The sequence below is a fragment of the Scyliorhinus canicula genome, chromosome 6 (genome assembly GCF_902713615.1).
Source record: "Scyliorhinus canicula chromosome 6, sScyCan1.1, whole genome shotgun sequence".
In the NCBI taxonomy this organism is placed as follows: Eukaryota; Metazoa; Chordata; class Chondrichthyes; order Carcharhiniformes; family Scyliorhinidae; genus Scyliorhinus; species Scyliorhinus canicula.
In genome coordinates, this window is record NC_052151.1 from 138688027 (window position 1) to 138708407 (window position 20381).

Consider the following 20381-nt stretch of genomic DNA (forward strand, 5'->3'; position numbering starts at 1 on the left):
CTCCACAGGACGACGAGTGCCGTCAGGCCTCAGCACAACCGTTTTCGGGTCATGATTGGCATTGTCCTCGAGCTGGACACCCACAGCCATGTGATACGCCAACACATGGGGTGTCATCCAGCCCACTCCGCAGCCGCCCAGCACATCCCGATCCTTGACACCCCAGCAACCGCAACCCGTCCGTCTGCCAGCCAGCGGATGTGACTCTGATGGAGGTGCAGATTCCTGAGCAGCAGGAGTAAAAGCTGCTACTCCTGATGGGGGAGAGCTGCGATGCGTGGCCATCATGTCTGCCCTGGTAAAAGATGTGTTGCTCTATTAATAATGTTGGTGAACCACAAGCCTTCCCTTATATTGATCAAATGACCACACAACCAGTTAGTTAGTTCAAAAGATGGTTTATTTACATACACAAGGGTTACCTCGACATGCAAACACAATATCTACTACGAGTTAAACTACACCTATCAGCTACAATAAACTATACTTAACTTCAGGGCCACCACACTGTGCAAATGGATAAGGCCTTTATCTGGATTTCACTTGGCTAGTTCGAAGAAAACAGCTCTGTCTCTGCTGGCTCATCCATCAGGTAGCGATCGTTGGTCTTGAATTTAGCTGGCTGTTCCTGGTACGATTGGGTTGGCACAGACCGGATCCAAAAGACACAGAACACATGGCTGTTTCCTCTTTAATCCCTCTGGGATTTCACGCTCTTTGGGGCGGTCCTTAACCTTGGACCCAATAGTTCGACAGGGCTCTGATCACTGTCTTCAATTTCGACCAATAAAGGGACGGGTGCCTTGGTGGCTGGGTGGGTCCTTAGCGGTCATTGACCTTGGCAGTTGATCTTTTTGAGGAAAGGGAGTGGCGCCGATCAGTCTGTGGCTGTATCAGTTGCTTGATTGGAGTTCTATTGTCCTGGGAAAATGGGCCATTAAAATGCAAATGAGCGGGGCTGGGTGGGGGGTTTCGATCAGGTCTGGTTACCTGTGTTTCAGATTTCAGATACACATAGGCTCTGTATCTGTCTGAGTCCTGGGTTATCCATAATTCCCATGGTCCTTTGTAGGTGGCCATATTGGATGGCTACATCCCGTCCTCTTGATCCTGAACGCGAAGTGTGGTGGATCACATTATCGATCCCTGTTCATCCTTGGTCGACCGGTCACCCTTGGTCAAGGCAAGGTTCTACTCTACTCTATCTTATGGTTTGGGATATTTACCTAATGTTCCATTAATACATCCATAAATTAATTCATCTCTTACCGTCACTCTAATTCAGGTCACTATAAAACATTTAATTTATCCGCACAGTTGATCTCTCGCTAATGCTCTCTAAGCTACTCTCATGCTGCTGGTGAATTTCAAAGAACTTGTATACAGTACAAAACTTAAAACAGCAGCATCACATTTCTACTTAATCCTAATAAAGTTAAAGAGGTACATGGTTTATTTTTAGCAGCGAGTGTTACGAGTTCAATTTTGTTGAATTCCAAAGAAAGGGTCGGATTGGTTGTAACGGGGAGCGGGAGGCTTTTGCTCGCCATTTACGGAGTTGAAGTGTCTGAATGACACTGCAGATTATTGCAATTACTAGAAGGGCCTCTACTATGTATGAAAGGGGGATCCATTTGGCAATGTTTTTGCACCAAGTGGGGGTTTCGATGTCTGTCTTTATGTGTGGTGCAGTGTCCAGGCTGGGGGTGGTGGCCTGTTGTGTGGTAGTGTTCGGGGCTGGTGTGGGGTTTGTAACAAAAATCCGTTGCGCACGCAGTTGCAGAAGTCCAGCAATGATCCAAACGCATGTCAGTAGTCCTTGCTTCATCCTGTGTTGTCTGTTTTCCGTGTAATCCCGAGGGTGCAAGCAGAGTATCTGTTATTAGCTTTGGTTTATATCTCGTTTTATTAGCCGATCTTTCCTTGCTCCAATTACCCATTATGAATGTCGCCATGTGTGACTCCCTCATTTTTTTTAATACTATTTTGGACAGACAAGAAATGCAAATTTTTAAACTACAGAGACTCTTGCAGTGTGTGGTCGATGCTTGGAGTGGGCGGACAATTTCTCCGACCAGTCTTTTCTTTACTTGCAACCAGTGGTGGTTGAGGCTTATCTTAACAAGCCGAATATCAGGGCGGCCAGTTTTATAGAGTTTTGTCCCACGGTTCAGAGGTAGTTCACGTGCAGCAGCGTGTATAGCAACCAATTGTGTCATATGTGTAAATAGCATGTGGGGAGCGACCAAAGGGTCGCGGAAGTAAAAGAAAAGAAGGGGTAACATACAGAACGTGGCAAAATGCATTCTTTATACCACAACCAAAGGTAGAGTAGAGAAGGTGAAACTAAGGCCTGCCAAAGACAGTGCAGAGTGTAGAGTGTTATGGGCCAGGGTTTAGAAAACCCCAAAGTGTATCATAGAGTTCACCTGACCCACAACTTTTAATAGATTGCGGTATGGGGAGCACACGGCCCACTCTACAGATGTGGTACAGCAGAAATGGGAAAGTATTTTTTAAAGCAAAACAATGTTTATTCTATGAACTCAAATTAACCTTTTTAAAACATACAGTGAACATCTGAGCAACCATCAATTCAAATACAACCCCCAAAGAATACAACACTAAATAATCCTATAAGTTTTCCGTTTAACATCCATAAGACTTAAAACACCTTTTACCAGAAGAAAATAGGTTTACATTCACTACTGAGAACATTTATAATTCTGAATTCACCAAATGATCAAGAGATAGTTTTTTGATGGCAGAGAGAACAGCAGCACACCTGCTTGGTCTGGCTTCAGCTCCAACACTGAAAATGAAACTAAAACACACCCTGCAGCAAACAGCCTAAAACAAAAGTAAAATGCTGACAGACAGCCCAGCTCCACCCACTCTCTGACATCACTGAAGTAATAAACACCCATTTCTTAAACATACTCTCACTACAGATACTTATATACACACCCATTTATAAACACCCATTTCTTAAAGGTACTCTCACATGACAAGAGAACCATTCCAGAGCGTATGACGTGATGGGAACATGAGGTGTGTGTGGGCCGCTGCAGGATAAGAATGGTGGAATCCCTGGGTAAGGCGGGGTTAGTGCCATTACTCCACTACCCGAGCTTAACTGACCGGATGCATTTGGGCATCCTCAGGTAGGGTGGGGATCAGTGCCGTTACTCCCTACCTGGGTGGCTTGGGTGGACGGTAAGAGTTTGTAGTCATGTGGAAACTTATCATAAAGACTGGGAGAACAGTGATCTGTTTCTTGACAAACTTGTGCCTTTAACTGACATTGGGTATCGTACCCTCAAATCATAAGAGTAATTTTGTGTCGGGCGACATGAATTAAAACCATGTTATAGAAAAAAGAAGGAAAAAGGTGGGCAGGCTCCATCAGAGCTTGGACACCTTAATACTTAGGCGGTGTCTCTTTCTCATCATCTGGACACCTCAGGATTCGGTACCAAACAGTGTTGTAAAAGCATTGCCGAAACGAGACTCAGTATCTGAATTATCACCATCTCCCGGTTGCCAGACTCATGTCTACTGTTTCTGTGCCTTGGCCGTGTGGGTCGTCGGATGGTCCGAATCATCGAGCCTTACCAGTCTGCAAGAGTTGTTGCGGTGCCAAGGAGGGGCTTGTTTGTCGTGAAGCATAGGGGTGGTGGGAGTGGAGGGCAAATTACTGTAGGCGGGCGGTGGCTGTGGTGGTGGCTGGGGGAGTGCATATAGGGGGTCAAAGATATCTAAGTCATGGTTCCAGGGGCTGGGGTGACTGGGAGCAGAGAGATTGCGCCAGTGTTCAGGGATAGTAATCAAATCCGGAAGGCTCTTGCTGTTGTCGGAGTCAAGTTCAAGATGAAAGTCTGTACCAGTGGGCAGAGACAAGTTCAGGTCTGTGGGCGTGGACAAGGGATAAATGCCGGCATGGCTGGGGAGGGTTGGCATAGGTGTTGGACTAGGTTGTCGAAGGGCGGGGCGTAATTGTCTCCTATTGCCAGAGAGATGTGGTGGGAGTGGCTACATTGTGATTTGAGTTGGTTGATGTGGAACCAACCAGTTTTGCCGTTGGGGTACTTTATCTTGTACACGGAGGGGCTCACTTTGTCGGAAATGGAGTAGGGTCCTGCAAATTTGGGGGTGAGGAAAGAACTGGGCTTGTAAATTGAAACCATTACTTGCTGACCGACTGTGAACTCTACGGGGTGGACAGTTTTGTCAAAGCATTTGGGATTTCTGTGTCTTACTGCCTGCTTGTGGGTGTAGTGACTTTGGGATAAAGGGTCCTGTGTGGTGTTGGGCTGCTATGATCTGGCACTCAAGTGGGATCCCTGCATATTGGAGATTATCGGCCAGAAATGTGTGGGTCTTGTTGGTTTTTACCATAATGTCCCTGCCTTGTAACAGTAGTGTCCAGTGAGCTGCTCTGATTTGGCTGACTGAACTGTCCTTTAATCTACCGTCTAGTAATAGTTGCGTGGGGCTGTGCTCGGTCAAGATCGTTACTGGGTTAAGGCCTGTGATGTACGCAAAGTACTGTACTGTCCAAAAGACTGCAAGCAAGTGCCGTTCACAGGCTGGGAATCCTTGCTCTACGGGCTTTAATACTCTTGAGGCATAGGCTATGTGTCCTAAGTGATGGTGTCATTCTTGCATGAGTACTGCTGATAGGGTTCGGTTGGTGGTTGCTACTTCGATGGCATAGGGCAAGTCTGGATCTGGAACTTGTAAAGCGGGGGCTGCTTCGGGTGCGTTTTAAATTGTCAATGGCGTTTGTATGCTGCGGAAGCCATTCCAATGGGGCGTTCTGTTTAAGACGTTCTGAGAGTGGGGCTGCTTTGGTGGCAAAACCATCTATATGATTTCTGCAATATCCTACCAAACCTAGGAATGACCGGAGTGCAGTCACATTTTGGGGCAGGGGCAATTTAACAATGCTCAATTTCTCTCTTCCCGTGGGTGATGATGGTGCCTAAATAAAGAACCTTTTCCTTTAAAATCTGGGCCTTTTTGGGGTTTACCTTACATCCGGTGGATTGCAGTAGGCCTAGTAATTCCGATAAGAGCTCTACGTGTTCCTCTTTTGTGTCCGTTTGCAAGAGCAGATCGTATGCATATTGTATTAGGCATTCAGGTCGGGAAAATTTAGAAAGTCTGTTGGCCAATTGTTGGTGGAAAATAGGGGGGGGGGGGAGTTATGGAATCCTTGTGGGAGGCATGTCCACATGTACTGCTGCCCTTGAAACGTAAACGCAAATTTATACTGGCAGGCCTTGTCTAATGGGATGGACGAATAGCCTTGCTGATGTCCAGCACTGTGAAATACTTTGCCCGTACTCCCTGTTTGATCATGGTCGCGGGTCACGTGGCAACAGTGGGGGCTGTTAAACAGGTTACCTGATTAAGTTCTCGATAGTCGATCGTTAGTTGCCATGAACCATCGGGCTTTTTTACGGGCCAAATTGGAGCATTATTTGTGACGCTACGGGCGAATAACTCCTTGCTCTAACAAACTGTTAATAACCTTCAAAATCTCACCCTCGGCGTGCTGTGGGAAACCGCATTGCTTTTGCGGCTTTGGATCGGGACCTGAAATCTTTACTGTACCTGGGATCTTCCCACAATCCTGTTTGTGTTGTACAAACAAAGCTTTGTGTTTTATGAGGACCTCTTTAATTGTCTGGTCCGCACTAATTGTTTGCGGATTAAACCAATGGTCCCCTACTGAGCAAATCCTGTTTTCATAATCCCCTACTGTGAGCGTAGCGGGAGCCCTAGCTGTTTCGGCCATTTGCCATACACATTTGTTTACTGGGTCAAACGAAAAGTTATGGAGCTCATAAAATCACTGCCTAAAATGTGCTCTGCGGGGTGGGGTAAGTCAACTCAAACAACGAGGTGTTTGGTTCTAATGTTCCCTATCTGAATGGGTACGGGAACTGTGATATATCCTTGCTGTATGTGGCCGGTGAATTCACTCAGGGTGATGGTGTCTGTGGTGGGACATTTGTCCTGTTGAAACATGGTGGAGGAGTTCAAAGTGGTGCGGGATCCTCCTGTGTCCCAAGTTGGGGAGTCCGAACACCGTCAATCTATGGAGTTAAACGCTAAGTCGTCTGAACGGGCGCTAACACTATGCATCTGCCTAACATTGTTCCTAGGTGGGGGGTTTGGTTGTTGGTACCCTTGCTGGTTCGGGGGGTTTTGTCTGCAATCGTGGGCGTAATGTCCCATGTGGCCACAATTGTAACAACCTCGTGGTGCCTGTGCTCTGGGGTGTTGTCCCTCGTGTCTACCCTTGTTTATCCATGCTGGATCCTGGCTAATCCTAACTGGATGCATGTTTGCTTCTATCTTGTCCTGATCTGTCTGTTGTTGTAGGGTTTGTTCCCATGCTCTGGAAAGTAATTTCAATACCCAAACTTCATTGTGTGTGCGGTTTGCAGGGTCGTAGTTTACACAAGCCTTTTGACCTGTGTCTGTAGCATGCGAGACTAAGGTGAGGGACCATTTAGTGGTGTCCTCCTCAATTAGGTGTGCATGGTTCAATTGTCCGTAGACTGCCATGAAATTAATCCATAGGCGACCAGCAAATGCGGTCGGGTGTTCTCCCTTCTTTAGCCTGCAGTAATTTAAACCCTCGACTGGATCTCCTTTGTTATACCTGATGGCATCGAATATGGCTGTTTTCATTTCTTGTAAGGTTCCTCATGCTACATTTTTTGGGTTCTGGCAAAGCTGATCTTACGGATTGGCTAAGGTTCATAACTATTAGCTTTACTTCCTCTCTCTCATCTGGGCCGTACATAACTTTTTGTTGGCGCCTCAAAGAAGCTGTGCGGGTCTGCGGTGGCTGGAATGGACTAATTTTTGTGCAAGCTTCTCTTAATTGGGATATGGACAGTGGACTGGTGTAAACGATATCAGGCTCATCCTGATCCGATTACTTGCATAGTGTGGTGACCAAATTCAAGGGGGTGTGTGCTGCCTGTGCAGTCGGTGCTGCGGGTGCTTTTCTTTTTGGGGCGTGGGGGGCTCGATTGTGATTTCCCGTGACCTCTACGTATCTTTGGGCGCTTTCATTTAACTCTTGCCAATCGGGAGCATCTTCCTCATCTAAATCCTGCCCGAAAGTGTACCTGAAGCCATTCTGTACTGAGTGTAGCAACTGTAACTTTTCTATCTTCTGTCAGAATTTAGCATGGTCAACGGTACTCTGCCTCTGTGCCTTGGTGGAGCTGTGGAGCGCTCTCAAAGCTGCTTTTAAATCCGCGCATTTGCTAGTTTGCTGGGCGACCTGTTGTTCTGTTTCCTCTCTTACCAGGACTACGAGCTGTGTACCTTGGTCAGCTTTATTGTACTGGGTCTGGAAGCTACTGAGGTGAACTAGATAAGATTGATGTGCACGCTTTACATCGGCCATTTCCTTATCCTTAGCTGCTAACTGTTCCCAGAGTTGTTCAATTATCTTCTCGCTTTCATTACTGGTTCCCTCATTCTTTTCTTCCTTCTCAATTAGCTGCCTACGGAGCATCTTCACGACCTCCTCTGTGCCTCGTAACTGTGACAAACAGGACACTATTGCCATCGGCTTTCTGATGGCCACCACACTGTGCAAATGGATAAGGCCTTTATTTGGATTTCACTTGGCTAGTTCGAAGAAAACAGCTCTGTCTCTGCTGGCTCATCCATCAGGTAGCGATCGTTGGTCTTGAACGTGGCTGGCTGTTCCTGCTACGATTGGGTTGGCACAGACCGGATCCAAAAGACACAGAACACATGGCTGTTTCCTCTTTTATCCCTCTGGGATTTCACGCTCTTTGTGGCGGTCCTTAACCTTGGACCCAATAGTTAGATAGGGCTCTGATCACTCTCTTCGATTTCGGCCAATAAAGGGGCGGGTGGCTTGGTGGCTGGGCGGGTCCTTAACGGTCATTGACATTGGCAGTTGTGCTTTCTGAGTAAAGGGAGTGGCGCCGATCAGTTTGTGGCTGTACCGGTTGCTTGATTGGAGTTCTATTGTCCTGGGAAAATGGGCCATTAAAATGCAAACAAGTGGGGGTGGTGGTGGTTGGGGGGGGGGGGGGGGGGGGGGTTCGATCAGTCCTGTTTACCTGTGTTTCAGATACTCATAGGCTCTGTATCTGTCCGAGTCCTGGGTTGACCATAATTCCCAAGGTCCTTTGCAGGTGGCCATCTTAGATGGCTACAGGTGGATAATGCCTAAGGAGTGACGAAGACCTGTCAGGCCAATGAACGGGAGCTGCAATTCATAGTTCTGGCTGGGCACTTGTCGGAAAAATATATCGCCAGGGCACATCATCTGGAAGGGCTCGATGTAGAGATATCGCCGCAGAGTCTGAAGGCAGAAGATTGCCATCTGGGTGCAGAGGCACACCAGCTCCTGACCATCCTCCCTAAACGAGAGACTCAGAACATAATCAGCGACTCAGTTCAGTCTATTTTCCCAAAGAACTATATGAGCACTCTCTGGAGTTTTGTGACAAAGTCAGTGGGATGGGTCAAAGTGATTAGTCAGTACCACAACATAGAGGTAATCGGCTGGTTTATGCCCCAAACTCAGCCAGTCAACACTCTGGTAGTCCTGTTCAGCGTCTCAAGCGAGCAGTGACCATGGACTCCAGGATTTCTCAGCAGGGCAAAGATGGACTCCCAAGAAAAGGAGGTTTGCCCTGCCACAGGTGAAAGGTTTGAACTCCTCCAGGATGCAGCGGTGGAGTATACAAACTGTCACTCAGCATCCTCCACTGATCAGAAGGGTCCGTGAACATGAGGAGCACGTCATCAGCATAGGCACAAATGAACAAGCCATGCCCGGCCCGAACAGAAACAATCCTGAAAACCTCTTCTGCTCAAGGCACGGAAAAGGCTCCAGCTGATAGAATGTAGTTGGCTAGACGAGGGGCAGCCCTGGCGTACCCCTCTCCCAAAGAGAAGGGGCACCATTAGGGACCCGTTAACCTTAACGAGACACACTGTGGCGGCGTACGGAGGTCGGATCCTGGTGACAAAGTCTGTCCCGACCCCAAATGCTTGCATAGTTCGAATAATTATTTGTGATCCGTGCTGTTGAATACCTCAACCTGGTCAAGAGACAGGAAGGCACTCAACAGACCAGTCCCCTGGGAATGGCGGATCAAGTCCCAGACCTGGATGTTGTCATAAATGGTCCAGCCCAGACCATGTAGGACTGGCCAGGATAGATCATGTGGTCCAGCACGGTGCCAAGGAAGAAGACATATGCCTGGTGAAGATTTCATAGTTCATGCTGAGGATAGAGAACGGGCACCAGTTTTTAAGTAGGCTGAGATCCCCCTTCTTGGACAGCAGGGCAATAGTGGCACTGTGTCACGAAGGAGGCATCTCCCCAGTCACGATACTCTCCCCAGGAACCTCATGTAGTAATTCCCCAGAACTCCCGGAAGAACTCCATCGTCATCCATCCAGCCCTGGGGCCTTGCAAACATCCTGAAGGAAGCCTCATAGACTCAAGGGCAGGAAGCTTCCCTGCTTCCTCCTCCAGCTGGTGCAGAACCTGTGCAATGATCCCTGGAACTGCTCACCTCCAGCAGCAGGTTGTTAAAGTGCAAGATGGAGTGAGCTCTGCCCACACCAGTAGTCCAAGCGCAGCACCAGCTGTACAGAAGCTGAATGAACGCAGGGCAGATACGCCCTTGAAATGTAAAGGCAGTCGATTCTGGACTCATCCACCCCAGACCTCAAGAAAGTAAACCCGCTGGAGTCAGGATGCAGATGTCGCCAGGCATCCACCAAGTCGAGGGACCCGACCAGATCCCTTAACTTCACCACCACTGGCATGCAGCGCTGGGTACCAAGGCAATCACTGGCCCCAAGGATGCAATTAAATTCCAACCCCACCTCAAGGACAATGCACTCGCCCACTTTGATGGTGTTGAGAAGAGTGGACACTTGTTCAAAGAAAGTTGTTGGCTGCTGACCAGGCAGGGGAGCTTAGATATTTATGAAGTGAAGCACCACATCCTCCCTGCGGACCATTAGGTGCAGCAATTGGCCTGGCACTGGCTCCTTGATTCCCTTGATTGACCTCCAGCTGAGAAAGCGGGGCAACAAGATAGCCACTCTGCCATGTCAACCTCACCTTACCACTCCAGGAGCCATATGGCTTTGTCTCCTAGACGTGTGAGCTTCCTGCAGGGAGCACGCCACATACTTCCCGTTCCGGAGGGCCAAGAAATTCTGGAACCTGCCTATCACATCTTTGCTGCTGTTGATGTTGAGGCTGGCTATGATCGCCTTCATGTCAGAGGTGCATGTGCCCCGCCAGTCCTTCAGCAGCCTGGAGAGGAAGCCATTGAGCTGGTACTGCTTGGTCTGGCCTATGTCCAGTGTCTGTTTTGCGTAGGTGTGGGAAGACTGGATCTTCAGCGCCAGATCTGACCAGCAGTTGAGGATTAACTGGACTCTGACACGGCGACCACAGTTTGTTAAATGAAAGTCCCGGATTTCCCCTGGAGAGATAATGGGCGAATCAATGGGGGGCACAAGCAAGTCCACTGCCTCACTGCAGATAGCCTCAAGTTCATCCCCGCCATCGAGCAGCTGTCATCCTCCGTGCAGTCGCCATCTGAGTCCGAGTCCTCTGTCACAGTGAGAATGGCGGATGGCACACTCCTACAAACCAGTCCTAACTCTGTCCCAATCCCACTCCTCGGATCGACAGAGGGATCCTCGTTGGGCTCTGGACTAGAGGGTAGCGGCGGCTTACATCCCCCTCCGCTCTGCAAGCAGGTCACCCGGAGAGTCTGGAAAAAGCTTTGGATCCAGGACTGAGGCAGTGTTATAACCTGATTGGAGTCTATGGAGTCTATGGCAACATCAGAGTCCCTGTGCCTCACCTGAATCAGATCTCCCCAGATGAGAGGGCGGGGCTCCTCCCTTAAGCTAAGGGCCCCATGGGACATAACTACCTGGGCCCAAGTATGGGCTGGGCATGGGAGACCCTTCGAGGACCGGAGTTGTATTATCGTAGGCAAAATAAATATTCAGTTTTCTTACAGTCATGGCAGTGTGATCACTCGCCTGGAACTTTACAGACGCCCTGTACTGAAGGCTGGCATGGAGAGGGGGGCCTTCTTTGCCACCACCGCCTAGTGACCCAGAGGTCAAGATGCTGCCCCAGCCACTGGGTGTTCTAAAAATGGATTCCTCTGGGGTGCAAAGTGGCTCTGTAGGGACAAGGCTGCAAGGGTCCCGTCTGCAGCCCAGCTACGAGGTGCCCTGCTCGGGAGCCTGCAAATTTAGCTGTGGTAGAGGGGCAAACAGTCAGGTCAGGGTGGCATGGTGACACAGTGGTTAGCACTGCTGCCTCACAGCGCCGGGGACTTGGGTTCAATTCCGGCGTTGGGTGGCCACCTGTGTAGAGTTCCCACGTTCTCACCACATCTGCGTGGGTTTCCACCGGGTGCTCTGGTTTCTTCCCACAGTCCAAAGATGTGCAAGTTAGGTGGATTGGCCGTGATCAATTGCCCCTTCGTGTTCAGGGATTTGTAGGTGAGGTTAAAGGGCAGGGCAGAGGAGTGGGCATTGAGAGGGTCAGTGCAGACTCGATGGGCCAAATGGCCTCGTTCTGCACTGTAGGGATTTTATGTCTCTGACCCCCCTGGGTCACCCGCTTCCTAAACCTAATTATGTCTAGTTTGGCCAGGCCCAGGAGCAGGTTCATAAGGAGGCCCTCCTCCTTTCCCACCCTCCTCTCATAGATCAGGAGCGTGGGGCTTATGTGCAAACAAAACTGTAATAAAAGGTTTATCAAAAAACTGAAAAGGGGGTGCCGCCAAAAACAACTTATATATGCATGGTCCTGCTTGTCCTCTAATCACTAGCAGTGAACTATAGCTCTGCAGATTTAATTGGCACAATTGACTTGTAAATGAAGGGTGAACTAGCATATCAGGCAGATGACTGCCTCTAGAGGCAGACAAGGCACAGCTAATTAGATGGAAGACTGCAATCAGCATGACAAGTGCAAACCTAGAGGCACGCTCATTCTCCCATTTCCCAGCCCTACACAATAATTCCTGACAGACAAATTTCCCATGACAAATGGAATAGAAATTCAATGGAGCTTTACCCTTGGTCCTAAGAGTGCTGCCTGGGTGTTGGGTTCTACTCATAGTTCAGTTGTTCTTCCCCTTGGAAAGAGCACCCTCCCCAAGCTCACACCTCCACCCTATCCCCGCAATCCCGCAACCCCACTGTAGTAATCCACGGGAGGCAGGAGTTCCGTCACCACACCAATATTTATTTACAATAACGATATTACAGGAGCAGCTACAAACAGTGCTGCTAGCAGTCCAGTCAACTTAAGACTCTCACAAAGCCTACACAGGTGATTATATGGGCCCCCTCAATGAGCTATCATTGAGGGAGCTCATACTCCAATTGGCTAACCAATAAAGCCAATTGGAGTTCATTACACCCCTCCCCCCAAGGTCCGAGGAATTCCTGCCAGCTGGCATTCCTCTGAGCTTCTTCCTGCTCCTCATGTCTGGGTCTGTCACCTCTGTGTCGTCCGCCGGGTTGTACTCCGAAGTGGGCGGGGTGTACCTTATAGGTGCCCGTCTTTTCCTTGACGACCTCCTTGGAAGTTGTTCTTCCTCCTCCTCGGGGAGAGGTGTCGCGGCGGCCTCATCGAGTGTGTCCATCTCCGACTCTGATGACTGGATGACGGGGTCTGGAGAAATTGCTCGGGGCTGGGGTGTGGGTATCCTTTCCGTCTGGGCTATCCTAGCTTGAGGCGGTCCTGCTTCGCCTGCCTCCAGGTGTGGTACCGCTGCCCTTATTTGGTCTAGGTGTTTCTTCAGCACCTTACCTCCTATTGAAACCTCATAGGATATGGGCCCTGTTTGGGACTCTACCGTTCCTTTGACCCACGTTGGTCCATTCCCATAATTCTTGACCCAAACTGGTGCCCCCACCTGGAAATGTCTCTGCTGCCGACTATTATCATGCCCCCTGCGTTGGGCCTCCTGTTGTTTCTCCACTTTCCCCGTTAAATTTGGGAAAAGGAGACTCAGCCTCGTTCGCAGCCGCCTTCCCATTAAGAGTTCAGCTTCGTATGCCCGTTGTGGAATGCGGTGTGGTCCTGTAATCAAACAGCCAGCGGGAGAGCTTGTTGTCTATTGACGCTGCCGGCTGCTTCTTGAGTCCCGCTTTACGTGTCTGGACCGCTCTCTCTGCCAGGCCGTTGGTCGCTGGATGGTAAGGGGCCGTTTTGATGTGACGGACTCCGTTTTCCTTCAGGAATTTTCCAAATTCCCCACTTGTGAATGCCGTCCGTTGTCCGACACCAATACCTCCGGAAGTCCATGTGTTGCAAACGAGGCCCCGAGCTTTTCAATTGTCGATGCTGTGCTTGCCGTGTTTACCCGGTGGACGTCCAACCATTTGGAGTGGGCGTCCACTATCACCAAAAACATTGAGCCCATGAAAGGGCCGACGTGGTCAATATGCAGGCGGGTCCACGGTCTGTCTGGCCATTCCCACGGGTGCAATGGCGCCGCTGGTGGCACTCTTTGCCCCTGTTGGCACTCCTGGCACCGACGTACCAAGGCTGCTATGTCTGTGTCCAAACCTGGCCACCAAACGTAGCTTCGAGCTAGCATCTTCATTTTAGACACCCCCGGGTGTCCGTGATGTAACTCAGTTAAGATTGCCTGACGGCCCTGAGCTGGGACGATTACCCGGGCTCCCCATAATAGGATACCATCTTCTATGGTTATTTGGTCCCTTCTGCTCCAGTATGGGTGCATCTGGGGCTCCACTGGTCTTTCCAGTTCCCCTGTCAGCAGTAAATGCTTCATCTTGGCTAAATCTGGGTCTTTTTGCGTCCACAACCGAATATGTTGTGCGTCTACTGGTAGGGTGTCCAAAAAATTTAGAGTCATTACTGTCTCCTCTACTTTTGGTATTTGCGGCGGAGTGTCCGGGAGGGGAAGTCTGCTCAAAGCATCTGCATGTGCTACTCGCGTTCCTGGTCTGTGCTCCAGAACGTATTTATATGCCGCCAGTAGCAACGCCCAGCGTTGGATTCTAGCTGATGCAATCGGGGGTATTGACTTGTATTCTTTTAATAACCCTAATAACGGCTTATGGTCCATCACTATGGTGAATTTCCGCCTGTACAGATACTGGTGACATTTTTTTACTGCGAATATCACCGCCAGTCCTTCCTTCTCGATTTGGGCGTACTTCCTCTCAGCCATCGCCAAGGTCCTCGAAGCATAGGCTATTGGCCGTTCTTCCCCATTCCTTCCTCTATGGGCTAAGACGGCTCCTACCTCATAGGGGGATGCATCACAAGTGACCACCAACTCCTTCCCTGGGTCATAATGCTCTAGGACATTTTCGGATGACAGCTGTTCCTTAATGTCCCTAAATGCTCGGTTTTGGCGGGTGGACCATTTCCATTCTTGCCCCTTTTTTAGTAGCTGGTGGAGTGGTTCTAGGATGGATGCCCTATTTTCAATAAATTTTCCATAATAGGTTACCAACCCTAGTAATGATCGTAACTCCTGGACCGTGGTGGGAGCTGGGGCTTCTTTTATTGCCCTTACTTTGTCTTCTAATGGATGTAAGCCTGACTCGTCTACTTTATATCCCAGGTACATCACTTGTGGGGCCAGAAAAACATATTTTTCCCTTTTTAGCCGTACGCCTGCCTTTGTGAAACGCCTGAGCACTTCTTCCAGGTTCCTTAAGTGTTCCCTGTTTGTCCTACCCGTGATTAAGACATCGTCCAAATAAATCGCCACCTGCGGTAGTCCCTGCAGAATATTTACCATCGTACGCTGGAATATAGCGCAGGCTGATGACACTCCAAAAGGTAGCCTTGTATAACGAAGAAGGCCCTTCAGGGTGTTGATCGTAGCGAACTTCTGGGAGCCCTTGTCCAGGTTTAACTGTAGGTAGGCGTGGCTCATGTCTAGTTTCGTGAACAAAAGCCCACCTGCCAATTTGGCATATAGGTCGTCTAATTTCGGGATTGGGTATTTGTCCAGCAGTGCGTATTTGTTTACTGTCTGTTTGAAATCTCCACAGAGACGTATCGAGCCGTCTGGCTTCAAAATTGGTACCACCGGCGCTGCCCATTCCGAAAACTGTACTAGTCTGATAATGCCGTCGCGCCGTAACCTTTCTATTTCGTCATCTACTTTCTTCCTTAATGCAAAAGGTACCGGCCTGGCCTTACAAAATTTCAGAAGGGCTTCTGGGTCCACGTGCAAAGTTGCTTTGGCGCCTATGATTTCCCCCAAACCTTCCTGGAAGACCTCCGGGTATTTTTGGAGTACTCCACTCAACTGCCCGCTTCCACTCTGGAAAATTTTCATCCAATCTAATTTTAGGTCTTTCAGCCAGTTCCGTCCAATTAAGCTCGGTGCGGAGCCCTCTACTATCGTCAACGGTAATCTGAGCAATTGTTTCTCATATTCCACAGATACATGAGTCATGCCTAGAACTTCCAGGGTTTCCCCCGTGTAGGTTTTAAGTTTCGTCGATGTTTTTGTTAGGGTTAGTGGCTGGAGTCCATCTTTGATTTTTCTAAATGCTGCCACTCCCATTACTGATACGGCCGCACCCGTGTCTATTTCCATTATTGTCGGCCGCCCGTTCACCCGTGTGGTAATCCTAATGGGTTCTGCTTTCTTCGTTGTAATATTATATAATTGTTCCCCTTCGGAGGAGGATGGGGCGTCTAGGTTGTGTACTTCCCTGCGTCCCCACCTGCTATTCCTCTTTTGCCACCTCCTTCTGGGTTTTCTGTCGTTGTTACCCCACTCTGTCTGGTGCCAGAAACGGTCCTTCTCTGTTGGGGGAACCTCAGCTGGTACTTCCCTCTGTCTCCAATTAGTCCTGGCAGACTTGGGGGCAGTTCTGGGGTTTTCCTTTTTCCCTCTATTCCTCAGGTTTTTCCTGAGAGCGGCTATCTGGTAGCAGGACCCGTTGTGGTAGTCCCTCTCACAGGTATCTACCTCCATTGGCGTGCCCTGTAGTTCCTGCGCCCCACTTGCTGCCTTTTCTAGGGACAGTGTGAGCTGTAACGCCTGCCTGCAGTCTAGCTCCATTTCCGCCAATAGGCGCTTCTGTATTGTGAGGTCGTTTATACCACACACTAACCGGTCCCGAAGCATTTCATTTAGCATCGGGCCGAACTCACATTTTTCCGCCAGCCTTCTCAGGTGGGTCAAGAAATCCGTGACTGACTCCCTGTCTTCCCGCTTCGCTGTGTAGAATCTGTACCTACGCAAAATGAGGGGTGGTTTTGGGTCGTAGTGCTCTTTCACCAATTCCGTTACTTCTTGGAAAGTTTTCGTGTCCGGCGCATCGGGATAAGTCAGACTGCGTATAATGGCGAAAGCGGAGGGTCCGCACGCCGACAGCAGGATAAGCCGTCTCCTTTCGTCCGTCAGTATATCATTTGCCCGGAAGAAGTAACACATTCTCTCCACATACTGGGACCAGTCCTCAATAGCCGGGTCGAATGCCTCTAACCTCCCAAAAAACAGCATTTTTAAAATGGCAAGGCTTACCCTCCGAGTGCGGCAGCTGGTCTCCGCAAAATTCGTAGTTTACCTCTGTCTTCTAATGGATGTAAGCCTGACTCGTCTACTTTGGATCCCATCCTCTTCGCCACTGTAGTAATCCACAGGAGGCAGGAGTTCCGTCACCACACCAATATTTATTTACAATAACGATATTACAGGAGCAGCTACAAACAATGCTGCTAGCAGTCCAGTCAACTCAAGACTGGCTCACAAAGCCTACACAGGTGATTATATGGGCCCCCTCAATGAGCTATCATTGAGGGAGCTCATACTCCAATTGGCCAACCAATAAAGCCAATTGGAGTTCATTACACCCACCCAACCTTTTTTGGAACTAGGGCAATTTATCAAGGCCAATTCACCTGACCTGCACATCTTTGGATTGTGGGAGGAAACCGGAGCACCCGGAGGAAACCCTCGCTGACACGGGGAGAACGTGCAGACTCCGCACAGTCACCCAAGCCGGAAATCGAGCCTGGAACCCTAGAGCAGTGAGGCAACTGTGCTAACCACTGTGCTACCATGAACCCTTAAATGTTAACCATGCCAGGCAGCAAACCAGTGAGCTAGGTTGCTGTAGTACAACTCAAACTCACAGCAAATGTGGTGTGCCTGTGGTGGAGTGAGTGAATATTTGATGTTAAAACAAGTGACTAATACTGTTAAAGGATCTGAGAATAGCAACATCTAGGGAGATGGCTGCATCATGGTGATATCCTTGGGCTAGTAATCTAGAGACCCAGGCAAATTCTTTGTGGATATGGTTCAAATCCCACCATGGCTGCTGGTCAAATTTGCATTTAATTAATAAATGAATCTGTAATTGCAAGTTAGTTTCAGTAGAGGCGACTGTGAAACTATCATTGATTGTTATTAAGACCCATCTTGTTCACGAAAGTCTTGACGGAAGGAAATCTGTCACCCTTACTAGGATTGGCCTACATGCAACTCCAGACCCATGGTAACGTAGTTGAAACTTAACTACTCCCAAGGACAATTAGGGATGGGTAACATATGCTGGCCTTCCCAGTGACACCAACTTCCCCAAAACGAATTTTAACAAGTTGACACAAACAATCAAACGGCTCATAAAAATTCAATTCATTTAACAAGAAACTTTCCAGTTAGCCGATATGTCCAACTACCAATTTTTTTTTTGTTTCACATTTGCTAAATAAATGAGCAAAGTTCAGGTCAATAGATCTATTGTGATCTTAGAGCAATAAATTACACTTCCACCAAAACACATTAGTCCAGTTGAGTCCCAGTAGCAGTGGTGACCAATGCTGTGTGAAGAGCAATTAGGGGTGGATAACAAATGCTGGCCTACCCAGCAACTCCCACATCTCATGAAAGAATGGAAAAAAGGATCCATAAAATTGGATATTGCCATTGATTTTTTAGGGGTAACCGAGCTATGTTAATAGGATACTCGCTGTTTTTGTGATGGTCATAGTGAGGCAGTGTAGAAGGTCCCAGGAAATATTGTCATGGCATAAATAACGGCCCAAGATACCCATGCCATGATTTCGTGGAAAATCCACAGATTTAATGATGTATGCTGTGTACACACAGCACGTTTTCAGGAAATTCCGGGCCACCGGTGTTTCTTAAGCCCTGTCTCAAAAGAACACCTTTTCCATTTCCCCATAAGTACCATTCATGTGACCACTCTGAGTGACTGCAAAGCTTCCATTTAATTATGTAGAGTTTTATTTCAGTTGCAAACAACTTCTGGAAATTAATCGGGATTGTTGTATTTTAGGTGCATCTGAGAAGGAGGACGTCAAAGGGAATGCTCAGTCTCACTCTGCCTCGTGTTTATATTTTGTTAGCTATAATACTTTATTCTACTTGCTGTTAAAAATACTTTTCATCCTTGTTTTCAGATAACTCCATTTCGCGCTTCTTTAGTAGTGTTCATTGGAAGAGCTTGGGATTCTATTACTGATCCAATTGTTGGATATTTAATCAGTAGGAGTAAATGGACAAAAATTGGGAGATTAATGCCATGGTGAGTAAGCTTTATAGATATTTTGAACCCCCCATATCTACATGGTGATCGCCATTTTCTGACGGCAAACACTGGGACTGAGTAGATTATCTGGAAACACGTATTCTTGTAGGGTGCTGAGGTTCCATTATTATCTGTGTTGGTAGAGTCGCAGAGAAAATGAAATGGGTAACCGGAGCAAAATTAAGAAAACTCTGAATCAATAAGAAAAACCAAAAGAAGAAACCTTAGAGGTGGGCCTAGATTTTCCTCTCGAATAGTGGTCAGTTGGTATGAAGTTGAAAAATAGAGGAAGAGAAGCTGGAATCATTTCTGAGAAATCCCCAACTCTTAAAATGTCAGCATAGATTTTTGCCATCCTTCCATTTGCCCACCTCATTGTTCACCACCCTCTGCGAGAAGTAGTTCCTCCTCATCTCAGTTCTAAAGCTACCGCCTATGTGACCTCTTACTTACCCTTTCAAAATGGCAGCTGGAGCTCACTACGAGTGCAGCTCTCAGTGTTGTGAAAATGCCCATTGTGTTGAAAACATTTCTAAGTGTAGGCTTGACTAGGCGAATCTCCCTACGGCCCAAAAAATTACGAAGAGCGAGATTTACCCAAATGGGAACAGAGCCCTGTAATGCGTGTGATTAGACGCGTTCAGCGTGCTGAAAAACACCATGCTATCGAACAACCATTTGGGGAGATGTGGGGCCTCAATGGAGAACATGAGGTCGAGGCTGCGCTTAGTCCCGTTTTCTGCACTGAGGAGCTCTGCTCGATGTCTTCCTGATCTCGCAGTCCTCCGGCACGACCCCCAAACCCCCTCCAAGCCCAGCTCACTGATAAGGGGGTCCTCATGGCCTCCTCGCACCCCCTTAGATCACCACCAGGCCCAATCCACAGTGCATGAAAAATGCCAGCCTGGCACCATGGCAGTACCCCTGCCAGCTGGGTGCCACCTGGGCACCTTGGCAGTGCCAGGCTGGCACCCAGGTGGCACCAGCAGTGCTACGGTGCCACCCTGTCCAGAGGTCAAGCACGTGGAGACCTCCCACAACCTTGGAGATCCCCACGAGTGCCGTTCGGTCTGATCCCCGTTGGTGGGGGAGATTCCACGCCTTGGATAGATTATGGAAATGCATAATATGCAGATTTGTTAAAAACCCATCCCTTCCAATGGGCAGGATTCACATCACGACATCTCGCGAGATCACGGTGGATCTCATGGGATGTGGCGAGCCGGTTAGATCCCGGAAGAGGGATCACCAGGCATCTGCCCGTCGCATTATGGCTGGTAGGTCTCACCCTGTGTGGTCGAATAGCGGTGTGGACCTCATCAAAAAAGCCAGTAAGAAACACCTTGCCAAATTCACCCAAAATGACACTTTTGGTTTCATCGTGCCACAGGTTTATTATAAGGCAGAACTTCAAACTATCAATCTGGTGTTTGTTCAACAAAAATGTTGTTGCAGTTGATCAAGTTGGACCATCCGCTTCTGAAACCATGGGGGGGATTCTCCGGCCACATTTGCCTGGCGACCACAGAATCCCGCCCGAGGCCAATGGATTTTTCATTGCCGGCATCTCGCCTGTGGCATTCTTGCGGCGAGCGAAGTGGAAGAATCCAGCCCCATAATCTATCGTATATTATATTAAGTTCGTGGAGGCATATTTGTTCCTAATGACTCATTCCGAGCCTCTCAATTTATTGTAAAATGAACATATCTGTGGTTACTCTGGTTTCTGTTGCCTCCATTTGATA

General features: G+C 48.6%; 1 protein-coding gene across 4 annotated transcripts in view; it reads left to right on the forward strand.

Moving 5' to 3' along the window:
- mfsd2b (major facilitator superfamily domain containing 2B) overlaps nt 1-20381 on the forward strand; it is a 159208-nt gene that overhangs the window by 21090 nt on the left and 117737 nt on the right. For all 4 annotated transcript variants that reach the window (XM_038800195.1, XM_038800196.1, XM_038800197.1 and 1 more), the window contains one exon: nt 18509-18633. In XM_038800195.1, the coding sequence (XP_038656123.1) occupies nt 18509-18633 (125 nt within the window). The remainder of the gene's footprint in view (nt 1-18508; nt 18634-20381) is intronic.